Source organism: Leopardus geoffroyi, chromosome B2, assembly GCF_018350155.1.
Source record: "Leopardus geoffroyi isolate Oge1 chromosome B2, O.geoffroyi_Oge1_pat1.0, whole genome shotgun sequence".
Taxonomy (NCBI): Eukaryota; Metazoa; Chordata; class Mammalia; order Carnivora; family Felidae; genus Leopardus; species Leopardus geoffroyi.
The window spans coordinates 142,175,811-142,196,413 of NC_059332.1; the positions used below are offsets into that span (position 1 = coordinate 142,175,811).

A 20,603-nucleotide genomic window follows, 5' to 3' on the forward strand; every position below is an offset into this window, starting at 1 on the left:
AAGTTGTGAGCCTAGTGTGCCATACTCCTGCTGAACTGGGGGCCCCCCAGAAGCCCCTGGCCTGCCCCTCAGAGGCTTCCTCTGAGGAGGGGCTGCACGAAGGGGCAGCCAAGGACTCTGGATTGGGGGCCACCTTGGGCTGGGAAGTCAGGCATGCCTGGGAGGGTGCTAGCCTCTCTCCAAGACAACTCCAGACCCACCCAGGCATCTCTCTTGGAGCTCTTTAGGCCAGAAAATCCCTCAGGAAATTCTTGGTTTTTCACAATTTAGCTTTGTTTCCTACTGGCGTGTATTTATTTGTGGAGAGTGGGGTAGGCCAGCAGCCAGGGCTAGGGCCCTTGGAGGAGCATAAGAGGCCAGGGGAACTGAACAGGCCTCCTTCCCTAAATCTAAAATACACATCTGAATCCATGAAAAGAATTTAAAAGTCTCACATTTTGAACAAATCTCTTTTCTTGTTCCCCATTTGGTGCTGCTTTGTTTTGTTTAGAGAACAAATCTTGTCACACCAAACTTCTTTCTTCCATAACTGGATAAAATTTCCTACTGTGGCTGAGTTGGGGCTGTATTCTTTCCAAAACCCAAGTCCCTCTGGATGGGGCATTTCTCAAGGACAACCTCCCCTCAGAACATCGTGAACTGCTCACAGGTTTGCACAGGGAAGATGGGCTGCTGGCCTCTCCCACTGCACCCACAGGCTCCCCCAGCCTGGGCAGATACAATGGGGGCATAGTGCCTGGCTTTGTTCTTCCCTCCTGTCACATTCTTTGCCCCTTCTCTCTCTGCCCTACCTCACTCACCCCTGTGCCCATTAGAGGGCCAGAGCCTTCCCTGGACGTCCCAGCCAAGCCTGTCCATCAGGGACTAAGAACCAGTGACATGCCCAGCATCGTGTGCCTGAGTTTCTCTAAAATGTTCTTAAATGGCACAATGATGTGCTCATAAGAGTGTTTTTGTGGGGCTCCTGGCTGGCTCAGTCAGTTAAACGTCTGACTCTTGATTTCAGCTCAGGTCATGATCTCACGGTTGTGGGATCGAGCCCTGCATCAGGCTCCACGCTGAGCCTGGAGCCTGCTTGGGATTCTCTCTCTCACTTCCTCTGCCCCTTTCCCTCACGCATGTTCTGTCTCCCTCTCTCTCTCTCTCTAAAAAAGGAAGGAAGGAAGGAAGGAAGGAAGGAAGGAAGGAAGGAAGGAAGGAAGAGAAAGAAAGCAAAACAAGAGTGTGTTCATGTTTCCCACTGAGAGCTGTGAGCCATGAGGGCAAAGACCCACATTCAGTTCCCTGCATGGGTCCCAGAGGTGTGCATGGCAGCAGGGTAGGAATGGCCACATTTGGGGGTAGGGAGCCCTCATACAAGTCTGGCAGAAGGAATGGAAAGTTGGAAAGAGAGAAGGACCACTCCCAAGGTGTGGTCAGGGTCAGGCCCTGCAGGCCAGGGCTAAGGGTCAACCTGTGGTTGACAGGTTTAATAGAATGGCAAGTCTACATAGTCAAAAAGGGGCTGTGACAGAGGGTGGGGTACAGTTTCCATGGGAAACCCAGGAGGGCTTCCTAGAGGAGGGGGCCTAAGTTGTCATCTATTCTAACAGATGAGTAGGAATTGGGGGAAGGGAACTAAGGGAAAACAGAAAGGGGAGCAGCATGTGCAAAGGCCCTGAGGTGAGGGGAGAGCCTGTAGGAGAAGGAACTAAAGGAACTCGTGTGTAGGAGTGAGCGAACTACAGGGGGCAAAGCAAGAGGTAAGGCCAGGGGAGCACATCCAGATTAGGAGGGGCTCCTGGGCCATTGTGAGGACTAAAATGAGACTTGGGGCAGACTGTCACAGTCTGGGGGCATGTGGCTGGTCCATTAAACAGGCCTAACACACAGGATGAAGGCTGAGAAGAGGTTTGTTTTGTCCTCCCTGCTGCCCTTTCAGACTTTTGATGACCTAGTTCTTTTTTTTTTTTTTTCTCCTGAATGAAATCCCCTGTAAGTCCCTTAGTTTCTCCTGTCACTTAAAAAAAAAAAAAAAAAAAAAAAGGACTCCGGGCACTTTCATTTCCTTGAGAATCATATTGTTTCAGTGAACGGAAACTCCGGAGTTCATAGAAAAGCAACACTCTCCACCCCTTCATCCCTACCCGGGTTGGGGTTTCAGGGGATCTTTTGGAAAGACAGATCCGCCCGACTCCACGCTGCTTCTCTCCCAGGGGATCTGCCTCTGGCCTCAGCCTCGCCCCGCCTCCCTTGTGTGTGTCCTCAGGAGGGTACAGGTGTCGGCCTGTCCGCCGCACCCTTCTTTGCTCTTTACCCCTTTGACCTTCTGTGCCCTGGCAGGGGGTCACAAACCTGGTCTGAGCTGCACGGGGCTCCAGCACCTCTTTTTGAAAGATGGAGCTTCTTGTTGCCTATTGGTTGTTCTAAACCTCTGGGGATCCAACAGAAACTGAAGCGGACAGAGTCCCATTCCAAGATCTTATCACAAGTATTTTTTTAATGCCTTGTTATTGTGTCGTCCGAACACCTGAAGGTAGAGGTTGCCATAACTCCTATCTTCTGGGGGCCTGACAAGTAGCAGGGCGACCTCACGGACCAGCCCTCCGCCCTCAGGAGTGGGGAATGTACGTGAGCACATTGGATGCACCAGCAGCATTTCCGACGAGTGTGGCCCGAGCCCCAGATGGTGGGGGCCGCACCAGGAGCGCCCACTTATTAGCTGCACCTCCTCTTGCCCTTTGTAGTTCTGCCCTTAGACTCGAGGTCAGCCGCCAGGCAGAGGGGAGTGTGTAAAATCACGACGCCACCAGGCGACAAGTGGTATGTGCCCCTAGAGGAGTCACACGCAGGTCCCAGAGAATCCGGAGAAGGGGCAAAAGCAAAGGCTGGGGGCTTTTGAACCTGGCCGTGAAGAACGGACAGCGGGGTGGAAGGGAGAGTGACTTGGGGCAAGAGAAACCAGAGACCGAACGAAAGGCACAGGTGGCAAAGCCCAGAGAGGCGGGGCGGGGCCTTCTGTTCGTGCGCATGCGCTGGCGCACGGTGTCCCGAAGAGCTAGGCGCGCTGTGCTTGCAGTAGAGGGCGTGGGTTGAGACCCGGCGGAAAGTAGGGACAAGTCCTCCGAGGCCTAGAGTGTTCGCAGGTGAAGAAGCGCGCCCCGCTCCCTCCAGCAGCGCCAGCGGGCGTAGAGACATTATCAGGATGGGGGGCAGTTAGACAGAGCCCCGGTGGCCATGATGGCCGGGGTTGGGGGGACGGGGTGGGAGTCTGTAGCTGGTGGCAGGGAACAGACGCTACAGACATTTGTCAAAGGCAGAGGTGACAGAATTTGGTACTGACTGTACCTGAAGGTGAGTCAGGGTGTATTCCCAGGTGCGTGCAGTGGCGTCCCACACAGAAAGAGGGAGCCCCGCATGGAAATTAAAATAGTATTGATGAGTCTTTGGCTTTTTATTCACTCTCTTCCTCCGTATTGCTTTTTCTCTTGTAGCCTGATTGACAGAAGAGGATACATCCAGCCTGACACACCGCAGCCAGCCGCACCCTCCAATGGCATTGCCGCCTACGGAGCCACGCAGTCACAGAGCGACATGGTAGGGGCCGCCTGCAGCCGGGCCCAGAGCTCCCTGCAGAGGCTTCTCTTCTGCTTCTGTGTTCACTAACCCAGTAACAGACCAAGCACACCTAGAAACCTTCCCGGAACACCCATTTACTGAAACGCTCAGATGAGGGAACAGAAGCGTTAAATTAAGGCAATACCCAACAAAGGATTATGGCCCCTGAGTGGTTGGTTTGCTCTGGGTTGTGTAAGGGGAAGTCCGCATGCAAAAGGTCTTCCAGAAACAGCTTGTGGCACCGTGTGATGGAAAGCCCCCTTACACAGAACCAGGATGTCGTCGGGGAGTGGGGGGGAAGGGGTGAGATACAAGTGCTCCAAACTGGCCTGGCTGGCTGGCTGGCTGGTCCCTTTTTGTCCCTTTGCCTCAATCTGTGCTCACCTCCGCACCCCCTCTTTAAGTGTACAATGGGTGGCCACTTCTCCCCACTTTCAGCGGTGACCTAAGCTCAGTCATGCATATGTCAATACACTAAATCAGACAAGGTGTTCTTGATTCACAGCCAAAACTGAGCTAGTGCCTCTCCAAGAGGTCTCATAGGGGTCCTGTGAGGTATGGAACGGCATGCTTGGTTTCCGGGCTGCAGGTTGGAGACTTGGGACAGGGGCAAGAGTCCCTTTGTGGGTACCCGAAAGCTCAGCCAGGCCCGGCTCCAACCATCCATCCCTTAAAACTCCTTAGGCGTCTAGAAGACAATGGCTTCACTTTATCTGGAACAGATTTCCCTAAAGAAGTTCCGTGTTTCTGAAAGGGACCCAGTCTGTGGCCACCCAGGAGCTGTTTGTTCTTTGTAGAAGGGAATCACCCACAAGAGAGTTTCCATAACAAACAAGTCAAAGACCCACCTTCTGGAGTGGACTGGGAAAATGACAGCCTCCTGGGCACTTTGTTTCTGCTTATAAAGAAGGGCAAGGTGAAAGCCCACAGTCTCAAGACTGTCTCTGTAAGCATTCAGGGCTAAGAGAACGCGCTTAATGCCAGCAACCCTGTAGCTGTGTTTATGACCCTGGAACTAGGCTCCAGCCCCCAGCAGAAGCTTGCTGGGACTAACTTGGTGGTGGTGGTGGTGTCTAATTTGTGCTGTGGTGCTTTGCTTCGCTAATAGAGCACCTCCTTTAAAGGAAAGTACATGCGCGTCACAGTCCTTGCCACTCTACTCTGAAAGTGGTCACAGGATATCTTGTTCTGTCCCCGCTCACCCACATAAGTGACCCTTAAGGGTCACCCCCTTATTTTTCAGAGGACGAAAATGAGGAGAGAGAAAGGAGAGAGGCAAACAGGAGATTACATTTGTTTAGCACTGACTGTGTTCAAACACTTGATGATCAGAATCTTGTTTAATCCAAACCAACAATGGCAACTGGGCATGCCTGTCTCTTGCTTTTCTTTTTAAGCTAGGAGAAGCAGATCATCTCTGCCCAAGGGTACACAGCCACTAATTTGTGGATACAAACCAGTCTGATGACTCTAATGCCCACGTTCACTTCCAACGCTTCCTCCTTCAAGTGAACAGGCACTAAAGACCGCTGTGTCCGTGCTCAGTAGTCTTTCTCAGCCGCTTACAGACGCACAACAAATGTCCTGGAACGAATTCTGACCACGGCATCCACTGATCACTTCTGTGGTGTGTGCGCGTGTTTTCGCATTGTGTATATGACCTCTCATTAGTTCAGTAACCCTTCCTGAGTCCCTACTGTGTTGAGGACTCAACTGTGGTAGGGATGCAAGGTCTGTGGAGTGCAGTCCATCTGCCCTCAAGGAGGCAGCGTCCGGGGACAGGACACAAACACATACGGAAAGGAAGTAGTAGGAACCTGCACTAGGGGGCACCACTGACGGCAGTGGTCCTTATCAAAAGCAACGAACTTACGTTAGTTTTACCCTGTGACTCCCATGGTACTGATCCCACCTTTCAGTGTACTCTCACTAGATTTAAAAAGTAAGCAAGGGTACCTTCAAGACGTTGACACTGTTAAGCCACTTTGTGTTAAGATGAGATGAGGGCATAATTTATTAATTCCACACGTTTATTGAGTACCTACTATGTGCGTCTATGAGAGCCAGAGAGGGCAGGTTTAACAAGGGACACAGGGAGGTGTTTTCATTCCATACGGTTAATCAGATTCCTCAAACTGCTCTTGTGCCTTCTGGAGTCTGTTCTAAGTAGACCACACCATAACCCCAGTTAAGGGCATACCCCCGAGGGAACTGGCCTGGCGGGAATGGTTATGGTGCCACTGCCTGTTCCTATGGGAAGGCCACCTCCCAAGTAACCAGTGACCCTGAGGCACTGGGCTTGACGCCATATGGATTGTTTACAGAGGACACTTCCAAGATGAAGAGGAAGCTTGTAACGGTGAAGCAGTTGCCGTTGCTAAGCCCTTATCATTCAATCCAAAGCCTCTGGCTTGAACTCTTAGGAAACATGAGGATATTAAAAACCTAGGGCTCCTTGCCCTTATGTTCTCCCCTCTATCTGGAGATGAGCCACAAGTGTGGGCAGCTGCATATGACGTCCACATGCCCTAAGTGCCAGTCAGATCAGGGACTCGGGAAGAGCCCTGACATACAGCAAGTCCTGCTCAGTCCCGACCACAGGAGCCGTGGCGTCCTGAGTCTGGGGAGGGACTGACTGAGGACCTGTGACCCTCAGGGACCTGCCAAGGCTGACTGCACCCCGACTTCATGCCACCTCTACCTTGCTCACCCACGTGGAGGTAGAAGACACCATGTCCCCCAGCACCACCCGGCCACCAGCACACACAGAGGGGCAGAATTCCATTCGTTTCTTTGTCCAGCCATACACAGATCTTTCCTGAAGAGCTAGTAGGACAGCACGCTGAAAGTGCCACGGGATAGAAAGGAATGACCAAGGCACAGATCGTCCCCTGGGCGCCTTCCAGTACAGTAACACTCCAGCTGCCACAACCCTAATGCCATCTGTGCCCCCAAGTTCAGATTCATGACATTTTGCTTATGCTTTCTGGACCAGCGTCTCCCCCTGCCTCCCATGGACTCCACAGTAGAGAAGCTGTACATCACTGAGTCCCATGGCCCACCCTGTCCCTGTCAGAGACAAAATCTAAAAATCCTGGCATGTCCACTCCAGATTTGGTCAATAGCACAGTCGTGGAGACTGGTCCCTGGGCCAAGGTGTTCCAGCAGTGGTAAAAAGTGTGCAGAGACGTCTCTTTCACATGGGAGGCACTTCACAGTCAAGCACCAGGCTTTAAAGAGGCCTTTCTTACCTCCTTTTGAAGAGCAGATAAGGGGGGTGCCTGGATGGCTTAGTCGGTTGAGGGACCGACTTCGGCTCAGGTCATGATCTCACAGCTTGTGAGTTCGAGCCCCGCGTCGGGCTCTGTGCTGACAGCTCAGAGCCTGGAACCTGCTTCAGATTCTGTGTCTCCCTCTCTCTCTGCCCCTAACCCACTTGCATTCCATCTCTGTCTCTCTCAAAAATAAATAAACATTAAAAAAAAATTTTTTTTTAATGAAGAGCAGATGGGGATTAACTGTGCAAAGAGCCAGACTTCTGACACTTTCTAGATGAGTGACCTTGACAAGTTGCCTAACCTCTCTCTGCCTCAGTGTTTTCATCCATAAAATGGGAACATATCGATATCCTTACCTCGTAGGATTTCTGTGGGGATTAAGTGAGCTAATGCATGTAAAGCACTTAAAACCTTGCCTAGCACAAAGTAAGAATTATATTTAAGTATTACTGTATTATTATTATTATTATTATCATCATCATCATCATCTCCCTGATATCCATGGTGACAAGATCAGCCAGGTCAGTTTCATCCACTCTGAGCTACTGGGCAGCAATGGACATGATTCAGGTAAAGGAAAAAGCTTGGATGGGAAGCGGGGAGTGAGAGCTTCAGTCCTGGCTCCCACCAGTTAGCTCCCTGACTACTAGCAAGTCCCCCTGCCTCTGTGGCCCTCAGTTTTCCCCAGCTGCAAAATGGGAGCTGGGACTAATTTGTCCCTGAAGCCCCAACCAGCTCAAAGCTCTCTGTGAGTCTCTGATTTTTGCAGCTTGACAGATAGGTCAGAAGAGCAGAGAACAACTTCTCAGTCCCCATACACAGGAGAGGGAGCCAGCTCCCCCGGAAGAGGGTAAATGCTGTGACCCTTGGTTCCTCCTACGCCTCCCACCTGCCCTGATGCAGACTGGAGACCCCGCACTTGGCACGGGAATGGGGGATGTCTGCAGTCTGGACTTCATACCAAACCTCCCCTTCTCATTTGTCTCCTGTTTCTCAAATTTCTAGGATAAACCCCACTTAGCCCTGGTGTATAATCTCTTTTATATGTTTCTGGATTTGGTTTGCTAGTGTTTTGTTGAGGATGTTTACATCTATGTTCGTAAAATATTTTGGTCTGCAGTTTCCTTTTCTTTTGATATTTTTGTTTGTTGTTCGTATCAGGGTTAATAATAGCTTCATAGACTGAGTTGAAAAGTATTTCTTCTTCTTTTTGGAAGAGTTGCTGAAGAACTGGGATTCTTTTTAAAAGATCTGGTAGAATTCACTGGTAAAGCCATGTGGTCCCAAGCTTTTCTTTGTGGCTAGTTTTTTGATTACTGATTCACTCACTACCTACTACAGATCCATTCAGATTTTCTATTTCTTCTTGAGTTAGTTTCAATAGTATGTGTCTTTCTAGGAGTTTATTTCATGAGGTTGCCTAATTTGTTGCCATTGTCTCTTTGGTCATACATCATTATTGTTTTATTATGGAAATAGGTGAAAGGAGGAAAAATTAAGCCTGAAAAAGTAAAAGCAAATAGAAAATGAGAGTAATTTGCAGAAGTGAAGGGAGAAGGAAGAAGTGGCCCAGGACCATGGTGAGAGTGAAGGAACATGTGGGGTGAGCCCTGAAGGGGGAAATGGGTGTTTTGTGTTTCTCATGCGCTGTGAAGTGCGCGTTACTCCGCCAGAGGAGAGAGCTGGGAGACTCTAGCAAAGTGACTTCAGCGGGGGCTGCAGGCCCCGTGCCGTTTGCTTTGCGCTTTCTCCTACTTTGAGTAACGCCAGGACCAAGAGAAATGTACGTATCAAGCAGTTTCCAGGAATTGTCAAAATCTGGAGCTAAAATATTTCAAGGTTGACAATAAACTAATTCTCTGAGGCAAACAGTAACATTTCTTCCTTTCCTTTGACTTGCTTAGTCTGCCTATAACAGACACCCCGACCCTCACTACACACTGAGCCGACACATGAGAACCAGCAGTGCCTGGCAAGAAGGAACCTGAAACCCTTCAGGTTTTCTAGTGTCTGATACAGCAGTGGACACCCAGGAACTCACGTTTTGCTCTTTTGGAAACATGCATAATCACTAAGAGCAATTTGTCCACAAGCAATCCATCGTCTTACTTTTTATCTATTTCATTTATTGGATATAATTAGAGCTCACGATCAATTAAAAAAAAAAAAAGTTCTGGTGTTCCAGTCCCCAATCAATCAGACAAATGTGAAAACTGGCTTTAAATCCCTTAAAGTTGAATTCGTCAGAATCACAAGGTAAATTTCAGGCAGTTCTAAAAATGGAACCAAGTTTATTTGGTAGAGAATTATACCGTGTTTATCACTTTTTGCAATTGGCAGAGTGTGGACAATATTGAAACTGTTATTGCAAGGATCATCTCATTTAATGCCAACAACAACCTGCAAAATACTCCCGTTTTACAAAGCATGAAATGGAGGCTTTAGAATAACGACTGGCTTGCTCAAAGTCACACAGCCAGTGGTTCAAGACCTGGCTGCTTTCCACTCATTCAACTTCAAAAGCCCTCAAATTGGTGTCAGCTGAATGTCTTCAGATCTGGCCCTTACATCTGGCAGCTGGGTTTACCACAATCCAGTGGGCCTCAGCCGTGGATGCACTTTAGAATCACAATGCTGATATCCTGAGCCCAATGAAGTCAGAATCCCCCGGAGGTGATTTAATCATCAGCTAGCATTGAAAAACATCCCCATCGTCTTCAGATTCTCCTGAACTCTCTACAAGCTTGGGTTAAAAGGAATGATTTTTGAGCCATATTTTGCTTTAACACCAAGAAAATTTTTTCTTGAAAAGCCTTACGTCAATTTGACTCAACTAAGACATGATCTGTTCAGAAAATATCCATATTCAGGTGCATGGAGGATTTCAGCAATGTGCCAGCAAACGAGAGGTTGGGGAGTCCTAGAAGTCCAAAAACAAGTGCTCGGGTTTCAGGCAAAGCTTCCTGGAGGAGATGACGTCTGAGCCAGATATTAAAGTACTGATTACAATGAATAGCCACCCAGAGGTGGGAGAGATGCTCCATGCAGAGCACAGAGGCCCAGGCATACATGGGGTGCACTCGTGTGCATCTGCGGGAGCAAGAGGGCTGAGTTACAGGGTGTGGGTTGCAAAGCAGGCAGGAGGGGAAGCATGTGAAGAGCCTTGGGTGCCTTAAAACCAGCATGGATTTTGTTCTATAACGTGGCAGGAGCCACTGCAGAGACTCAGGTCAGTGAGCAATACCATTAGATTTTCACGTGGGGTTCATGGAGCCCGGGAAGCTCTTTGGGGCACAGAGGGAGGCGTGTTGGTATGGACACAGGGAAAACAGAAGGAGACCCTCACAGTAAGCCTAGCGGATAGCAGGATAGCAGAAGTGGTTCAGAAAAGAGGCAGCAAGTCTGGGATTTGGAGATGGTCACAGTGGAGGTCTGGAGTCAAGAAGCCAGGGATGGTCCCCGCCTTTCAGCTTAGTGATAAGGTGATCATATAAGTCGCCAAAAGGAAATACAGGAAGAGGGGCAGGTCAGGGGGAAGCTGATTGTGGCATGTGTGTGCCCATAGATAGCTGGGGGTGGTGGGGTGGTGCCCTGCAGGTAGCTGGGAAAGCCTAAAGAAGGTTTGCTTCCCTGTACTTAGGAAAGAATGACATGGGTTGTAGAAATTCACTTTGACATAGTAGAGATGTGAGTCTGTTTTGTTAGTTATCCTAGAAGTATCAGTCGATCTGGCATTTTTTAAAAAACTGTGAGTTGTTCATGTTTGTCATCTGAGATATTAACCCAATTTCATCTCTCATGCTGGAAGATTATTATTTTAAATCAACATTTATCACTTCTCAGTCTTTTGGCTAAGATCAAGTGAAAATCAATATTTATTATCTTTCCCTAAATTTCTCTCCCCTGACCCCTGTGAGCTCTGCCCTCACCAAGTCAAATCAAGTCTCTTGGTCTAGTTGGATACTAGTGAGGATGATAGAATAAAACCGTAAGACAGTCAAAGAGAAAGCTTTGCAAATGGACCGATTTAAGTACTCAACGCAGCGGGGAAAGGTAGGGAGAGAGCTCACTTGGCATCACGGCCCCTGGGCTTGCATTTGCCGGTCCTGACACTGGGGGCTGCAGCATCATGGGCAAGTCCCTTAATCCCAAGAGCCTCCAGTTCCTAAACCATGAAGTAAGAAGGGGTGAGTGGTGACCGCCTTCCTGGATGGTGGTTGGAACTGAGACCCCTTTCTGTCCCACCCTCCCAGCCCCAGGGGATGACACAGCCTGGCACACAGGAGGTGCTCATTAAATGTTGAGTGTGTGTGAAAGTTCCCCTCAAAGGGCCTTCTCAGGGGAATTTCTGCACAAATACTACTTTGTTCCTGTCTTCATTCCCACACCTCATTCTTTCCTCACTCTGGTTTTGTCACATCTCCTTCGTGAATATGGAACTAGGGACTAGAGAGACAGTTCTCTTTGGTGCAGTGATAGCCTTGATAGGATCAAATTAATCCATGGGCCAGGAGACCAGAAGTCATGGCTATTCTGCCTATTGGACTCTGTCAGCAAAGTGCCTGTGTGCTTTTCCAGGGACTGTGAAAAGTTTTAAGGCCTGAAAAAAACGATGAGCTCCAAAACATGAAAACTACAAAATCAAAATTAATAATGTCTACAAGACCCATGACTGTATCACCTTCATTAATTGTTAATTAAATTTAGCTTTCATGCAAATTTTACCACGTTAGAAGTGATTGTAGGTTGGGTTTCTGTCACTTTATAATAATTCCCAAGTATACATGTGAGTGAGTTGCCCATAAATGAATCTAAAAGTGAACTGACTTCAAGCCCCACGCACTCTCTACATCTCCATGCTGCCTCTGTTATGAGACACCCGCTTGGCGTACAGCTGAGAGAACTCTTTCTGGTCTCAAGGCTCCTACCCACTACTGACAGTGTCCCCAAACGTATCAGAACATCTCCAGGAGAGGCTGGATGTGAACACTCCAATGGGGGGGAAGATGAGATGTGTTCTTCATGGCCCCACAGGTCAGAACCAGGGCCAATACAAATCCTGCCCAGTCCAAGAGGGAAATGTCCAACACTCAGAGGCCCCCATCCCAAAGATAGTTAGGATGGGGGAGTTAGCACCCCCCCCCCGCCATTTGGGGATGGGGATGGTTGTTTAGTGCCTAAGTGATCCCTCTACTACAAATTCCTGAGAAAGGAAATGTTAGAAAAGTAACGAAGGGCCATCGAAAGCATTAAAAGGGTGTGTGTAACCTCAGTATAGCCTCTGTTATCTGAGTGCTGGTGACATTCTGAGGAGCCATACTGGAATTACTTGCAGATAACCCCAGTGCCAGCCGAAGATCACATTTTCATTGTTCCTGTTTTCCTCATCATTGGCTTTTATTAATACCTAATATTGAAGTTCTTTCCATGTATACATAGGACATCCAGTTATGGTCAGTTTTTAGTATGTATATTTCAATTGATTGTCAAATGACTGAAGTTCTGTATAGCATTGGGGTCAGAGTTTATGCTCATATCTGGCACTTGTAACTAAAAGATCCTTTGCAACACATGCTACCCACAAAGCTAAGAACATAGTTCATGGTTGTTAGAAATTTTGTTTGTTAGAAAATCATTTGTTATATTTACTTAACTTAATTTTTGAATGCACTTTAATCCAGTATCAAAAAAGGCTGACTCTAGCAGTTACCTGATTTATGAAAATAAGTTTGTGAATAAATATTGCAGAACTCTCCATGCATCATCTGAAAAATCTAATATAGTAGGAAAAATAACTTACACACACTTAAATAGTAATGTTAAATGACAATAAAAAGAAAGCTCTCCTCCTAACCTACATTTTAGGTGGATTTTAGAAGTTTATAGTGATTCTATAACTGTAAACGAGCACTCATAAGACCCGAGAACACGGCTTCACAGCCAAACAGAAGTAAATGATGCCCAGTGCTAATACTTTTGACAGAATTGGAGCAGAAGAAATAAGTAATTTCATTCGCTCTTGATTTGTATACAAGACCATCTCGAAAACTCCCAGATTTGCTTTTAACAGCATTTAATCTGTGCACTAGGTATATTTCAAACAAGGAGCCAGATAGAGTGAAATAAAATGTATTCCAACATGAGCAATTTTACTTGAAAATCTGCAAAAACAAAAAGTAAATGATCTCTATGGTGTTTTCAGATTGTAACGTTAAGTGATAAAATGTGCAACATCTGAACATCTGAAACCATAAACTTCTTTGTAAGTTAAATGGCAGAGCTTCATGTGGGCAGTAAATCAGCCAGCCGTCAAGTGACTTACTGCAGCCACAGCACACGCTCTCGCATTCCTGCCAGGAGTCGTTTTATGCTGCCAGCAGAAGGGTCTTCTCATAGACCCTCTTACAAGCGATCAGGCTTCTATTCCATTGGAATTCAGCATTTGGATGATTTTTGACTTTTAAATGGCAATTTCATATGATTCAACCTGATATTTGATAAATAGGAACCTTTATAGGGTTGTTTTGGAATGATCGTGTGAGTTTCTCAATTTTCTGTTTGTAGTAGAGGGGTTGTCACTGCCCAATATCCAGGTGTTTATTGGTTTTTCTTAAGATTATATAACTGGTTAGAGAAAATGATACACTGAAGGGCGTCTTGGTGTTCGCACTGGAGTGTGAGCCCTGCTACCAAGTTGTCAGAGGAAAAAGCAGGCGGTGACGTCTCCCCCTACTGGTGGAAGAGAGGAGTCGGCAAATGAAAAGCCAAGGAGGTGGTGGGTAGTGGAAGCATGAATAAAGCGAAGAGAAAATAGAGGTGGGAGGGAAAGAAGAAAGGCAGAAGGGGGAGAAGTCAAGGTGAAGGAAGGAGAAAAAAAGAAGTGGGAGGGAAACCCATGAAAGGAAGAGATGGAGGGGAAAGCAGAGAAGAGCATTGGGAAGGCCAGAGAGAAAGAAAACTAAGTGGAAAAATCGACAAGAAGTGGGCAAATAAGAATCAGAAGCAAAGGTAAAAAGGAGGAGGTGTAAGAACATTTTCATGGATCATCTCCATAGTAACCCTGAAAATACTGGCTAAGTTCTCAAATGGGACTGCAACCATGAAGGTTTATCAACCCATCCTCCTGGGGCCGAGCTTTAAAAAAGAAAAAATTGGATGTCTCCTAATCGTTGAGTCTTTTCTAAGAAGGAGATGTTCCAAACATGCCACATTAATGGTATGAGAATTATAGTCATTGCACTGTCCCTGGTTGGAATCTGATAAAATCCATAGTCCTGTAGAGCCAGTAGGAAACTTTATCTGGGCAAAATCCGGTAGAACAAAGTCTGGTCCCTGGGTACCCCAAATGGGATTGGTTGTCCAAAGGAAAATCGGTTTGAATGTGGCAAATTATCTTCAAAGTTTTGGGTGCAGCAGGATTTAGACACTTAGTTTCATGGTCCAGTAACTGTGATTACTGATACCACGGCCATAGGTTAAACTGGTGGGGAGTGATGGGGGGGAGGGGGGGCAAAGAGTAGGTTAATTGTTAATATGTAACTGTGTTTTCCTATGACAAAGGAAACTCCATAACTATACTCAGAAAGACAGTCCTCTTTTAAAATATTTAAAGAAGTCTATACAAGAGGTGCTTGAAGTCTGATAACACAAGTCAGAGTTCAAAGTAGTCATTTTTAAAAAATTTCTGAATGACTTATATTTAGATTTCTTTTAATTAAATGGTTTAGGCTAAATTTATTTGCATGTATTTAAGTCCTTAGGCTTCACCCCTGGTAAACTAGACAGCATTTTCAACAGCCCGGCTGGGAGGCTGAACACAGACAGATTTGTTACTGTTTTTTTTTTTTTTTTTTAAGTTTATTTATTTTTGGGACAGAGAGAGACAGAGCATGAACGGGGGAGGGGCAGAGAGAGAGGGAGACACAGAATCGGAAACAGGATCCAGGCTCTGAGCCATCAGCCCAGAGCCCGACGCGGGGCTCGAACTCACGGACCGCGAGATCGTGACCTGGCTGAAGTCGGACGCTTAACCGACTGCGCCACCCAGGCGCCCCTGTTACTGTTTTAACAAGTTGTCGGTCGGGCCACAGGAAAATGCCAATAGGTGTATACAGGAGTGAACCCAGGTTTGGAGGGCGCTTTCTCTTTAAGAGAGAAAAACCAATATGCCAGGAACCAGGAGGGCAGGGGCCCTGATCCTGAGCCTCATGGTTTCAGAGTAAACCCACCCCAGGTACCTGCGGTCTTGTTGGAGTCAGCAGTGATGATAGTGTAAAGCCTTGGAAGACACATCCAGCCCCACCTAGCCCTCCGGGTGAACGCAAGCTCTAAGGATTGGACAGACCACTTTATCCCCAGAGGTTCTGGTGCCCCCTGTGGGCCCTGCCGTGAGCATGGCTGGAGGGTTGTGATCAAGGAGGAAGAAATGAACAGTGACCTGGAGAGAGGAGGGAGAAGGAGGGGGGCACCTCTCCCCTCATGCTTGCGCCCCTGACCTTGAAAATCTCCAGCTCTGCCCTCAAACAGAATTCTCTGTGAGCCTGTAAGAGTTTTCTTGCGCTGATCCCTAAAATAGAATTTGCCAATTAGTTTTCAATAAAAAAGGCTTCCTGCAGGTCAACAGAGACAAGCAAATCTGATTTGCAATTTTATCTTTCCTTAGAGCTGAGGGCATTGTGTAGACAGAAGGTAGGAGGAATAGTGAGGGCTCCAAGAGGGAAGATGGAGAACAAGATTCCAGTACCCAGAAAAGCGCCTGCTGTCTGCAGCTCTGGGCTCGGCTCTGGGGTCGCTAGCGGGCCTGCTCACAGGCTGCACTGAGCCCCGGGAAATGGAGGCAGTGCGGAGCTCAGCTGGCTGTAAGAATACCAAATGGAACGCGTCACAAAACACAAAACGTTCTTTGCAAAGCACAATATATCCAAAGCCCTAGGTCAGTTTCTAGAAGATGAATGTGATTAATCAGGAAGTTGCTCCTCCCCACCTCTGTCCTGTCAAGACGGAGCCGGTGTGCTGGACTGAAAGGACGGAACTGGAGAGCTTGAGCAGACCTGTGTGGACCAGCCTGCCCGCAGCCCCCCACCCCCCGCCCCGCGTGCTCCTCAGCACCTCCCACCAGAAAGCCCCTCCACACCACGCTGAAACCCCCTGCAGGAGCGGCCCCGTGGGAAAACACCGCTATGGCAAAAACTGCATGGTGGTGCTTGGGAAGATGAGTACAGGAGGTGACTGTGACCAGCCTTCCAGCCCATGCTCCAGGCTCTGGGTGTTTCTGAGCTCCCTGGACTGAGATGAAGGCTGAAAGAAAAGTGAGGGTCTCCTTGCGATGGAATACTACTTGGCAATGAGAAAGAATGAAATCCTACCATTTGCAACATTGTGGATGGAACTGGAGAGTATTACGCTAAGTGAAATAAGTCAGAGAAAGGTATCATATGTTTCCACTCGTATGTGGAATTTGAGAAACTTAACCAAAGACCAAGGGGGAGGGAAGGGGAAAAAAATAGGTGTAAACAGAGAGGGAGGGAGGCAAACCATAAGAGACTCTTAAATACAAAGAACAAACTGAGGGTTGATGGGGGGCGGGGGGAGGGGGAAATGGGTGATGGGCATTGAGGAGGGCACCTGTTGGGATGAGGACTGGGGGTTGTATGGAAGCGATGAATCACGGGAATTGACTCCTGAAACCAAGAGCACACTGTATACGCTGTACGTTAGCTAACTTGATAGTAAATTATATTTAGAAGGAAAAAAAGTGAGGGTCTCCCACGGAACTGGCTTTCCTTCCTTAAAGAGCTCTACTCTTGCCCAGAATCAAGGTCTTTTGCCCTCTAAAGCCTGTGAATTCATGAGAGACTGCAACTCTTCCTTCTCCTCAGGTGGGGGGGGAGGAGGGGTACCACTTGTGATTGTAGAAAGAACCCATTTGGCCAAAAGGACACACACACACACACACTGGAGCAAATAAAGAAAAGCCTTAGGAGTCAGAACTTCCAGTGAACTCCCTCTCCTCCCTGAAGACCACATGGTGCATGGTTTGGGCTCTTCCCTGCACAGAGGTGGTTGAGTGATGGTAGTCCTGGGTATCCCCTTGGCAGGAACAGGGTGAGGCACCTCCTTTGCAAACCCATTAGCACAGATTCTACAGCAACTCCAGAGTTCCGAAAAAGAGAGGAGGGGATAGATAATCAGACAAGGAACGTTTATTAAGCACCTACTATGTGGCACATGCAATAGTAGAAAGAGGTTTGCAGCCAGGCAAACTCAGCCCCAGGTCCTGGGTCCATGCCTTACTTTTATCTGTAAGGTCTTGACCAAGCCACTCGTTCATTTAAGCCTCAGGATCTTCATTTGTGAAGAGGGGAACTTCTGAAGCAAAGCAGTAGGCTGCCTGGCTCACTGCTTGAACCCAAACTTGGGACAGATTAGCTCACACCGACTCTTCTCCTTCCCGTGGAAGAGCAGTTCCTGAAAATCTCTTAAGGGGTCACTGCCCACGTTTGAGTTCAAGATCTCTGTGTGCTGTCGAAGTCTTCTGGCTGATCTGAAACCCGCCCCCATGGCTCAAGAGAGGGTTTACGGAGGATCAGAGATCCACATTCGATCCGCTAAAAGTGTGTTTACACCATTTCCTTCGCCCAGTGAGTGAGGAGAGGCAAAGGACATAGGGTGTAATGCGATGTAAGAATGCTTAGAAGAAAAGGAAATATCTTGTAAAATGTTGGCATTTTCTTTCACAGATTAAAAAAACCACAGAAGCTCAATTAATGGTCCTTGAAGCTGATGAAAATTTAGCAGTGGGGAATTCTAGGGCTTTGTGAACAGTCTGCTCAGACTTTTTGTAGTAAAATGTACATAACCTACAATGTATCATTTTAACCCTTTCAAGTGTGCAATAAATACACTCACATTGTTGTGCAAAGGTCACTACTGTCCTTCTACGGGATCCCTCATCTCTCAAAACTGAGACTCTGTCCCCGTGCACACGAGCTCCCTTCCCCCTCCCTGACCCGGCAACCACCCTTCTCTCTACTTTCTGTCTTTACAGAGGTAACTACTGTAGGTACTACTATAAGCGGAAACATACAATATTTGCCCATTTGTGACTGGCTGGCTTCTCCTGGCGTGATATCCCCAGGGTTCATCCATGTTGGAGCGTGTGTTAGGATTTCCTTCCTTGTTATGTCTCCGTAGGGGTCCATCGTCTGTACGTACCACATTCTGTTCATCCTCTCATCTGTCGATGGACCCCGGCTTCTCCCTTTGGGCTTTGGCTATCGTGAATCACGCTGCTATGAACTAGGTGTACAGGCCCTGTGTTTTTAAAACAATAGAGTAAAAGCGGTTTTCAGCACACGAAAAACAGGCACCTCAGATTGCTAAGGTGGTAAACCTGTGACTTCATCCGCGGGATTGTTTTTTAACTAGGTTGAGTCTGTAAAGGGGACCAGGAGCATGATGGCCTCTGGCTGCATGTAACTCCCTGGGCAGCTGTGGGTGATCAGTACTTTCAGCGGCTTATTTAGATGCTGGGTATTTGCACTTACCGTGTGTGTGCTGGGCGCCTCCAGATGAAACCAGGCTGCTGTGCAGGCTCTCTGCCCTGAGGTGTCACTAACAGGTTTCTCTCTCTCTCTCTCTCTCCCTCTCTCTCTCTGTCTCTCCCTCTCTCTCTCTGTCTCTCATTCTCTCTCTCTGTCTCTCATTCTCTCTCTCTGTCTCTCTCTCTCGCATCCTGTCCTTCCCTGCCCCCCCCCCAACCGTGCCCCCTTTCCTCCCCACCCTGTGCCCATCTCATCTCCGCCTTCTCTTTGCTGGCTGCCTCCTGCTCTCCAGTGTGACCAAGACCAGTGCATTCAGAGCACCAAATTCGTTTTGCAGGCCGCGGCCACGCCCCTGCTGCAGAGCGAGCCTAGCCTCACCAGCGACGAGTTGCACCTGCCCGGGAAGCCAGGCCTGGGCACTCCCTGTGCCAGCCTGACGCTGGGGCAGCCCACACCGCCCTCCTCCATGCCCAACCTCACTGCGGAGGCCGCGCTGACAGACATACTGCCCCTGAAAGAGGAGCACGTGGGCCACCAGTTTCTGACTCCAGAGGAAGCGCCCTCGCCGCCCAGGATGCTGGCGGGCAGCCCCCTGGCCCACAGCCGCACCATGCACGTCCTCGGTCTGGCCAGCCAGGACTCTCTGCATGAGGACTCCGTGCGCGGCCTGGTGAAGCTTAGCTCCGTGTGACCACAGCCCCGGGGGCTGCAGACAGTAGGAGCTTTCCCATGACCCAACTCCGTGGTGGTGAGGACAACTCCAGTCCTGGGGCACAGAGACTACCGGGAGAGTGAATGGATCCCCCCTCCGTGGCAGACGAGGGCAGGGCCCAAATGCCCACGGCTTGGTTTAGTTGAATTTTCTTCCCCAGCCTGACTGCCTTGATAACAACGAAAATAAGAGAAGTAGCTGTTTGCCAGCATTTGGAGTCTGAGGGGGGTGGGCCTGGGAGAGAGGAGACTCGGGGCTGCAGAGTCCGGGAGGAAAGGACAGTGTTCTGCTGCCTGCTTGCTGCTCTTGTGACGGACGCACGGAAAGTCGAGGACCCTTGTGGCCAGACTGAAATTGCACCTGAGTGTTATGCTACTAATATCTGAAATAGACATGCCATTCCATTTGTTAATTTAAAAAAAAAAAAAAAAAAACCTAAAAGGGAAAAAAATGACCGGATCTGGATTTGCATGCCACACTACGTCTGCTCACAGTGGTGTTGGTATTCAAACGGAAGTGCTGCTTGCTCGCTTTCTTTCTTCTAATTTGGTGAATCTTCAAGTGCTGTTTTACGGGAAGACAGTGCGACACACACGGAGACTCGTGGGACGATGCCATCACTCACCGGCTTCTTCAGCTTCGTTATCCAGGGGTCGGCGGAGCCCCGGGCTGCAGAGGGTCGCTGGGGTTTTATCCTATCCAGTATCAGCTAACCTTCTGTTTAGTAGTTAGATGAGGTATTGTGTTGTACCACACCTGCCACAGCCTCCACCTCCTTGTGTGACCAAACTTCCTGTGGACAGCCAATAAAATGACGTCCTCTGTTATTTTGGATCTGCGTACACTTATCCTTAATAGCTTCCATGACAACACAGCCGTCTGGATGGCCTGTGGAGAGTTTGGTTTTACTAAAGTATTCCCTAGCAAGGAATGGTCTCAAAACAGCCAAAAGTAAAATATTTGAATTGGGGTTTTATTTTACGGGATGATTTATCGGGTAAGAGGGTAGCTTTCCCACAGAATTTGCCCCACATTCGCAGATTGCCACACAGTGGTTAATCTATGGCAGGTAGAAGGGAGAGGGTATGCAGGAATGAGGACCACAGTGGGACCATCTTCTGCGTTGTGTTCATGTATCCCCAGGGTTCAGAAAGGGCCACCTGAGGTCCTACGAAGATATCAAAAATTGAGGAGGAGAAACCAGCTTAAAGTTTGGGCCCAGATCATGCAGACCGTCATTCTTAGCCAGAAACTAATCAGTATGGAATTAGCAAAATTACCCCTTCGTTCACTTCATTTATCAGCCAGAAGGGAACTGGCTTAGCATCTGGGGAGTAAGTCACTTTGGAGGCAGCTGCAGGGACTCAGCAGGCTCTGTCCTTGCTTCTCTCCAGACGATAAATTGAGCAACCCAATCTGCTCAAGTTCAGAATCATGCTGTTGCCCCTCACAACCATAAAGAAACACAAGATG

The 20,603-nt window shown here is 48.3% G+C and overlaps 1 protein-coding gene across 4 annotated transcripts in view; it reads left to right on the forward strand.

Annotated features, from left to right (window-relative positions):
• Window positions 1-20,603, forward strand: part of ZDHHC14 (zinc finger DHHC-type palmitoyltransferase 14) — a 335,282-nt gene that overhangs the window by 270,157 nt on the left and 44,522 nt on the right. For 2 of the 4 annotated variants that reach the window (XM_045500145.1, XM_045500147.1), the window contains exons 8-9: window positions 3,474-3,576; window positions 18,711-19,957. In XM_045500145.1, the coding sequence (XP_045356101.1) occupies window positions 3,474-3,576; window positions 18,711-19,109 (502 nt within the window). In that variant the 3' untranslated portion in view covers window positions 19,110-19,957. Of the gene's footprint in view, window positions 1-3,473; window positions 3,577-18,710; window positions 19,958-20,603 lie in introns of those variants that run through there. The other 2 variants (XM_045500146.1, XM_045500149.1) reach the window with 2 other exon arrangements.